A 9015-nucleotide genomic window follows, 5' to 3' on the forward strand; every position below is an offset into this window, starting at 1 on the left:
CACTGTCAGGTGTGGTTTAGTGGCAGAGCACAAAGCCATTACTGAGTATGGAAAAGGGTTGAGAGGCATCAAAACTGGGAAGGAATGAAGGCAGCTTGCATGCTACTGTAAAACCCATAACTGAACCAGCTACACTGGTGTAGTCCTACCCAACCAATACCCTGTAGTACCGGTAACTGACGGGCAGCACTACAGGATGGATTTACCTCACTTCCATCACACAAGTGCAAGTTACATTTTTAAATGCTAATCTCTGCACTCACAGATACACATGTCTATAGGATCACCATGTCAGTCTATCAAGATGACTTACTAAAGATCAGGTCATCAACTCAAGCTGCAGTGCCAGTGTTTTCAGCGATGCAGTGAGAAAGCTCTCTGTTTTGAAGAAAGTAGTAGCAAGAGAACATGGCACATTTCATAATTTGCACTAGCTGAGTCCCTGAAAGGAGACTCCACGTCTTCTACATGGGGGGGGGGGGAGAAATACTCTGCAACAGTGGCTATAAAGATGCTATCCATGAGCTGGTAAAGGAAAGAGATAATTTAATAATGAAAATAAAATAATAATCTAGCTAAACTCTGTTTAGATCACCAGGGTTTAAATCTCCTGAAATTTAAGTTCCTGAAGAGTTAGGGATTTTCCCCCTATAAGATTTAAGTGCTTTGGGTGAGGAATGAAGGGATGGCACAGAGTTAATGTCTTCTCATTCACTACCCTCAGCATAACTCTTTTGGCAAAAATGCAGAATATTCAAAAATGCCAAATTAAAAGTACCACAAGGAAAAAAGGGGTTAGAAATGAGTTGCAAAGGTATTTAATTAGAACTCTATACTAATAAGGTTTAACTCCATGCACTGGTAATTAGATTAAGCTGAAGTGGTTGCTAGTCCATTCATGAAAACAGATGTTGCTTCACAGAACCTTGATATCTTTCTTAAATACCTTTGAAAACAAGGATCAGAAAATATGAACTCTTATAAAAGGGGCTTTATTGTATTTTTATAGCATATTACATACCTTGTAAGAATCAGTTTGTTAAGTGTGAATGTCAGTTTTATTCTCTGTCCCCCTTTTTCCTGGCTATTTACAAGCTTTGTAAGAAATTGTTCTTTAATTAAGTCTAAACATAGTTTTATATAAATGGATTCCTGGAATTAAAAACGTTCAGACTTAAGAAATGATTGTTACAGAGACTGTAAGAGGCCGTAAAAAAAAGAATGCCACTTTAAACAAAGATTTCTCATTTTAATTAAAAAGATAATCATCAGAACATTCCTACATTTAACAGAACCATTTGAAGCTACTTTGGGTGGGGGGAAGCCTTCTTTTTGATGCAGGCATATGTAGTGTAGTTTAGATGATATTTAATCAAAGTCCCAGCCAAGGCTATTCTATTGTGTTTTTAAGGACTGTATCTGCAATTTTAGTAGTTTAGTCAAATACATACATTGCTTATTAAACTCATCCATTGTATGCTTGCAAATGGTTGCAACATAATCCAAAACCAATTTAAAGAATCATCTTGGGTTTTGTGGATTTCCTAAATTAAAGACTTCAAACAGAACATTTGATTCCAATATAACAGTAGTATACACCATGCAAGCCACAGACTTGGTTTACAGCCCACATTTTGGCGGCGGCAGCTTTTCTATATTGATAAGCATCCATTGTTTGGGGATGCAAAAAGCTAGCAAAGCTTTAGGCAACTGGTACACACGTAACACTTATTCTCCCTTATTCAGTTTCCCCTGAAAGAAGTACCAGTCTGACTTGGTTCACACGTCATGCTAACCCAAACCATGGCTTATTGTGACCACACAAGCCCTCAGAAAGGAGCTCAAAGCCATTTTGCTCCTCCTCAGTCGTTTTGGCTGCTGCACCATGGTTTGGCTTAGTGTGTCATCCAAACCTGGGCTCATGATTTAGCTCTCTCAGATTAACCATGAGCTATAACCTTGAATGCAGCTTGTGGTTGGTCTGGAGAGAGGAGAGTTCTGATGACCAGAAAATTGCAAGAGAGAGCTTTCTTGTGGTTGTTTGCGGAGCAATGTAGCTTGTGTGGGTATTAATACAATCTATTGTAAGCCGCCTTGAGGATCATTCAATCAAAAAGCGGGGTAGAAATCATCTATATAAAAAAGTGGACTCAGGATGCTGCAAGACCATGCGGTAAAGGAATGGAAACTATGACTGACTTTTCTTACCAACCCAAAATGGTTATTCTGCATAATATTGAGCATCAACACTACATCCACAGGGAGTAAATATGTACTCTTTTTCCAGCTAGTTTTAGTAATTTCATAGTGTGCACTGGAATAATTTCAGACTAATAATGCCCTTGGTTATCGCTATTTCCTGTGGCGCACTGGTCCTCAAATAGCGGGTCGGGACCCACTACTGGGCTGTGGTCTGATCAAAAGTGGATTGCAGTAGTAGCACTACCACCACGCAGATATATATCATGAACAATTAAGAAATAGGGCCCAAATCTCTGCTTGGGTTAAACATGGGTCCCTGGTCTGAAAAGGCTAAAGACTAGTCCTGTAGCATAATTTCAACTACTCAGCTGCAGAATCTAAAAGACAAATTTGTTGTAGTAAAAAAACAAAAAAACACACAAAACAAAACAAAATTAACCAAAGGGTGAACTTAATTTTATCACTACAACAACAGATTTGTGGCTATGATGTTTTCAGAAGGTTCTGAAGAACAGTGTTTGTCTTATGAAAGGCTGGAACGGAACACATTTTACGGAAGACAGAGTTCCCAAAGGTCTACACATAGAATGCAAGGGTGCAAAGTTACAATTATTAGACATTCAGACATTATCAAAGAACTTTTGTTCTCTCTCCTATGGGACAGAATCTCCTAAGGAAAAACTAATACAACTGGGAAGTTTGGGACCAGTGGCCTATGGCATCTATTATCCCTTTCCTATTCAATGTGCAAAATACTTCCAATGTTTCATAAAGTCCAGTAATCTGAAGCAAAAGTATAAATCTTATCTATTATGCAATCTAAAAATTAGCAAAGCTAGTTAATACACCCGTTGTGTTAACTTTTTTTAAAAAATGATATAAACTTTTCACCAAATAGGTCTCACAGCGGCTTACAACAATAAAAATATACAATTCAACTCAATTTTGAGTGATCCCTCAAACCAACATCTAGATCAGGGTAGCCAATGTGGTGTCCTCCAGATGTTGTTAAACTACAATTCCAATCACCCTTGGCCTTTGGCTATACTAGCTGCAGCTGATGGGAAAGGGAAGGGAAGATACTGTTTGTAGCCCAATATCATCAGAAGGGCCAGAGGTTCCACACACTGATTATAGACAACTATAAGGCTATCAGTGACTATAGGTGTGTATTACTTCCAAGATCAGAGGTAGAATGCCTCCAAATAGCAATTACTGGGGGACAACAGCAGGAGAGAAAGCTATGCTCCTTGTGTTCTGGTTCAGAGTTTTCCAAAGGAATCTGTTGGCCACAGTAGGAAACGGCATGCTGGATAAACAGGTCTTCAGTATGATCTGGCAGAATGCTTCTTACATTATTATGGTTTGCAGACCTCTGAATTGGGGGAGTTCCAGGACCCTTCACTGTTGTGTCTGCCTTTGTTCACTTTGGCTGGCAAAGGACTCTTGAACTCACCTTGTAGCTATTATTAACATACAGTATTGGTATTTCCCAACAGGATTAGGCAAACACACTTTGCATGAAACTGCCTTTAAAAAATGCCTAGAATCTTCAGTCAATGCAGAATTCTATGGCTTGCCTCTTAATGGAGTAAGGACCAAAATAAGCATTTAACAGCAATTTTAGTTCACCTGCACCTGCCTCCAGCACTGATTATTACTTTTAAAGACATACCTGGAAATAAGCACTGCTAATCACAGTAAGACTTACTTCTGAGTAAACATGCAAAACATTGGGTTTTTTTATAGTCTGCCAGGCCAGTGCATATCTTTGATTGTCTAACACTCCTAAGAACACGTTCTACCACATATAACTTCCCACCCCTTCAAATTAGAGGATTATTGTATCAAATTTTATTTTGCCTTTAAGTCACTTTATGTGCTCCTTTACTGGAGCAGAAACATATATAATAAATGAATAAATAATGTTTACTACCTTTTGAAAGGCAGCATATCTTTTGCCCAAGCTTTCCCTGGCTCATAAAATTATACCATGTTATTAATGAAATTCTATTTTACCTGTTTTTATAATACTATTTATGTTTGCATCTCCATTTTTATGACACTGTTTTATTGTTTTTATGTTGCAATCTTGTATGCTGCTTAAGAGGTTTTTAAATATCAAGTGGTTTAGAAATGCTTTGAAATAAATATAAATAAATAAATACTACTCAAGTGTCACCAAAGCTTCGCTACATATTTAATTAAATAAATGCAGAGTTAATCAAATTCTATGATGCTGCTGAATGCTGATTTCTGCATTACAGAAGTCATTAATCTATAATATCCAGGCTTTAGCAAACATTGCCATTTACTTCAAATGTTATTATTTTTTAAATTTTAAATTTACTAAATGCTATTTATACTGTCCTTTGTTCGAGGATCACAGGGCGGTTTACAATATAAAAACACAACAATACACAACATAGTAACAAACAAAAACAATAACCCTGCTTGAGGAGGTTAGGATACATTTTTTATTACTACTCAGTGCCAATGAAGTTGGTATTAAGCACTTGCTTGAATGGGTGTTGTTACTCTTCAGCAAAGTCAGCTAGGCTTAAGAGGAAAGTAAAATGAAGGCTGAACTAAGCATAACTCTTCACCTCACTACAGCTATTCTCTTCTAGCTGAATCTGAAGACTGTTCTCCATTTCAGTGTTCTAAAAATACTGTCAAGGCTATGTCCAATTTATGGGCCAACACAGATGAAATTCAAGGCCCCCTTCTGTTTAACAGGCAAGAAAGTAGAGAGTAATGGGGTAACTCATCCACCACCCTCTTTCTTAAAAGAAGCTGACATACAGGAAGGGTATCATCAGGTCTAGAGTAAGAGGGAAAGCTGGAAGGGGATTATCCATCCACCCAAAGGAAACCCAAAGCACACCAGTTCCCAGAGCCTTAGAGTCTGTGAGAGAATGCTCTGGTGCAACATGTTAGAACTGGGGTCTGACAGGGCCAGGGGAAACAATGGGAGCATCCCTCTTCCAGCTAGATCACACCAACTTGGGGTCCCAATTGGGGACTGACTTGTGGCAATGCTCATGAGTAGGTCACCATCTGCACCTGCTCCTTCCACATCCCATTGATTATGAACAAGAATGTGAGCCCAAAAGAGGAGCTGGTCTCAGAGTTGGAAGAATCTATTATCCCCGCCTACATTTCCTCACTCTGAGTGATTGGCAGAGATAGTACAACGTCCATAGTCACTGATCGGTTGTTCCAACAAATGAAAAATTGTTGCAGAATTTCTTCCCCATTAATGAAGGATAGGAAGAATCAGGGTCCCCAAAAACCACCTCTTGTGTTCAGAGACATCCAGCAAGAAAAGCCTGTTCTGTATGATTTGGGTGGGGCACTAGGGTGAAGGAGAGAGGGGAAATACTGCTGCTTTGAGGGAAGGGGAGGGGGAAGGAATTGGCTGTGCTCCCAGCTGTAACTTGGGAATAGCAAAGAGACCCTTCTCTCTTTTCAAAAGCAGAACCACCACAGACCTGAAACTGAGAAGGTTCTCTCCTACAGATGAGCAGTCAGGTTTTGCTACCCCTGCTTTCTGTTGGTGTTAACCCTTTGTTGCCTGCTCTCCAGCCAGCTGAATAAGAAGTACTTTTTCTAATTATTATTGAAAGTAGATGTTAAAAAAAGACCAAGAGTGCAATCAGATGACAAGAAACCGCATCATAGTCCCCTATAAATCCAATCACATAAATACTGTTCCAGAGGTAAAGCAAGTCATGTGTAGCAGTTGATGGCACAAAACTGCAATGACAGTATGTTGCGAATCAAGATATTCTGTATGGTGAGCAACCAAATGCTTCTTATGTCAAGTACCAAATGGTAGCTGTAGATAATATTCTTTAGTAAGTAAATAAATAAATATTAAATAGATTAGCCACTGGTTATCAATTATTCTCAAATAATAATCAAGCAATTAAAGCTTTACTTTTAGAAAAATTGAAGAACTGAGAGAATTTTGCGAATTGCAGAAAGTATTGTTTTTCAAAACAATCCAGTTCCGCCCAGACATTTTACAGCACCCTAAGCTAGATCGCATGGAGGTCCCGCCTTCCCACAGCAAAAGCAATACTCAGTGGGCACTTATGAGCTGTGCCATCTTTTGTAAATAAACATTATTGACCCTAGGGCTGAGTACCTCTGAGCATATGCTGACTTCATTGTCCCCCAAGAGGAATGAAGAATTAAAAAAAATAATGGATGTGAGGGGGAAATGTTTCCTGGCATATCTAAGATGGGATATGAGACCACTACAAAGCCTTGTGAAATGCATCATGCAAGATGATGTCAGCCACCACCTTGGTTTGTCTCTTAAGGGTCAAAGCTGCCTGAAGCAGCATGTGTTGGCATTTGCAGCACAAAGCTTTTACATGAGACTCTTATGGGTCATGGGTTCAAGCCCCATGTTGGGCAAAAGAATCCTGCATTGCAGGGAGCTGGACTAGGTGACCTATGTGGCCCCTCTCCACTTACACTTCTATGATTCTGCGTGTGCTAGACTACCAGCCCCACATCTTTTTTGTGTACACTGTGACAATACTCTTGCACATTGAAGTTCAAAAACAGCTTAGCTGGAATCTTTCCTGGCTTGGCATTCCAAACTGTAGTATCTAGGCAATATGGTAAAATTCTAGTCTAGATAAGTATTAGTTTGATAACTTTGTGTTTCCTTCCTAATCCTTGTGCTGCTGTTCCTCTTCAGAGGCTGAAAAGGATGGATGGTCTCTAGAAAGGCCCCCTGACCCCAGTAGAGCTGGGGAAAGAAAGCCTTCATTTCTCCCTTTGCTATAAGATGACACCATGATGCACTAATTCTATATAGAAGTCATAAACTCCCTTGTATATCTGACAAGATTAAACCACTATAAAATAATAAGCAGTCACCTGATCTTAATATAAACCTACCAGGCCTAAAAGGGTAATGCTTGGTCACCTTTCAACTGTATGGTGGAAACAGAGTTAGTTTGAAATCCCTCCCATAAACAGGCCCCACCTTTACTGCAATGTTAATGTTTCAAACCCTCTGGCACTCAATAGGTCTCCTTGCATTTACTAACGGAAGCCTCCATGTAATAATTCACTTTGGAAACTGAATTCTCCAGGACCCTTCCCACTAACTCCCAGCTTACTGCATACTTTTGTGAGAAGACCTGCATAAGTGATCCAACATAGCTAACCTTGCTAGCAAAGTCCGCCTTTGAAACCAAAACCCTAAGCCTACTCCAGGCCTCTTTAAGAACACCTAGGTGTCCACCTACCACCATCCCTTAAAAAAACACAACCCAATCTGGTCCAGCTTTCATAAACCCTCCATCTTTTCCCTCAGTCCCTCTATACAGGCCTTCCCTTCAGAGTCCCTTAAGTGTGTCCCCAAGCCTCACAATCTTCCCTCTCCTCAAAAATTCAGCCGCATTCTTAAGCCCCCCGTTACCCTAATCCCTCGGGTTTGTTTTTTTTAAAAAGGCATCCTCTCTATTTCGAAATCAATCCCACATAACAGAAGCTCACACCTCAAAAACAAACACACACACACCCCAAAAGACCCACCCCGAAAAAGAAAGGTATGACTCTCCTGCCCCTCTTTCCTCCCCATACATCCCGCAGAATCCTCAGCTCTCAAAATGTATGCCTTCCCTGGTCCTCCCAGTTACCTAAACCCATTTCGCAGATATTCTGGGGTTGCCAGCGGGTTCCATATACACCACAGTCTCCGCTCTCCCTTTCGCCATAGAGCTTCCCTTTCCGATTATTCCTGCCCCCCCCCGCGCCCGCCATCCCCCTCCTCTTCCTACCACAGCAAACAGCAACAGTCATCGCCAACTCCCCCCCCCCACCGCATCCCCCCATCCTCTCCCCGTTCTTTCCCTCCTCACCATGAACTTGAGGGCCTTCTCCTGCACCACCGCCTCGGCGGGGTCCATAGCCCCCCCGATCCGCCTCTGCTGTGGCTGCTGCTCCCCCGCCAGCTCCGGGCCTCAGCCGGGGCCTGGCCGCCCCCCACCCCTTCCCTTCTCCCTCCCTCAACGCAAGGCCGCAGCCACCGCAGAGTCAGGCGAGAAACCTCCGTTTTCCTCCGGCTCAGGTAAGTGGGAAATGTAGTCCCCGGCCGTTCTCCCGAGAAGTGCCCGAGTGGACATCGCGGACTACAATTCCCAATAAGCCCCGCGCACAGGGAGACGGCGCGACGGCAGCGAGAAGAAGGGGGAAGTGGCGGCGCGCTCGGGTGGGTCGAGCTGGGCTGGGTTAAGGGGAAGGGGGAGCAGGGAGGAACGGCTGCCTCTCCCAGCTGGCGGGAGAAGGGGCTGATGGAAGCTGTAGTTCCCGAAGGGGCCGCGCTGGGCTGCAGCGGGGACGAGTCGCAGCTGCTTTTCCCTTTTCCTTGTCAATCTGGGAAACGAGAGCATAGGGTTGCAGCCCGATATTTAAAAGGGTATCGCTGCATATTGAGACATTGGTGTGATTTTAGGAGTGGAAGTTTGCAGGTTTCCAGATCGCAGCAAGGTGTGCAACTTATCCGAAATAGGAACCAAAGAACTGTGCGGTTGGAAGAGCCAAAGAGTCATCTAGTCCACACACCCCTGCGTTGCAATTTTTGACTGATAGCATCATACTTTCGTAATAAGGGATAGGGCTGCTGGGGCCAGTGTCCACAGAGGTCAGATCCTTTGGGCAGCTGCTGAGGCTCCAGCATTCCCGGGGTGGGATTGGGGGCACCATACACTTAAAGCACCGCTATATCACTTTTAACAGTCATGAGTTCCCCAAAGAGTCCTGGAAACTGGGCAGAAGAATGTCATC

General features: G+C 42.2%; 1 protein-coding gene across 13 annotated transcripts in view; it reads right to left on the reverse strand.

Annotated features, from left to right (window-relative positions):
- Positions 1-8457, reverse strand: part of BTRC (beta-transducin repeat containing E3 ubiquitin protein ligase) — a 134698-nt gene extending 126241 nt beyond the window's left edge. For 9 of the 13 annotated variants that reach the window (XR_014548595.1, XM_083615338.1, XM_083615342.1 and 6 more), the window contains exon 1: positions 8091-8399. Coding sequence is in view for 8 of the 13 variants with exons in the window: in XM_083615342.1 (XP_083471468.1) it covers positions 8091-8138 (48 nt within the window). In the remaining 5 variants the exon portion in view is untranslated. Of the gene's footprint in view, positions 1-8090 lie in introns of all 13 variants that reach the window. The other 4 variants (XM_083615339.1, XM_083615337.1, XM_083615334.1 and 1 more) reach the window with 3 other exon arrangements.
- Positions 8458-9015: the final 558 nt, after the last annotated feature.

Source organism: Podarcis filfolensis (assembly GCF_964270895.1).
Source record: "Podarcis filfolensis genome assembly, chromosome: 5".
NCBI classification, from domain to species: Eukaryota; Metazoa; Chordata; class Lepidosauria; order Squamata; family Lacertidae; genus Podarcis; species Podarcis filfolensis.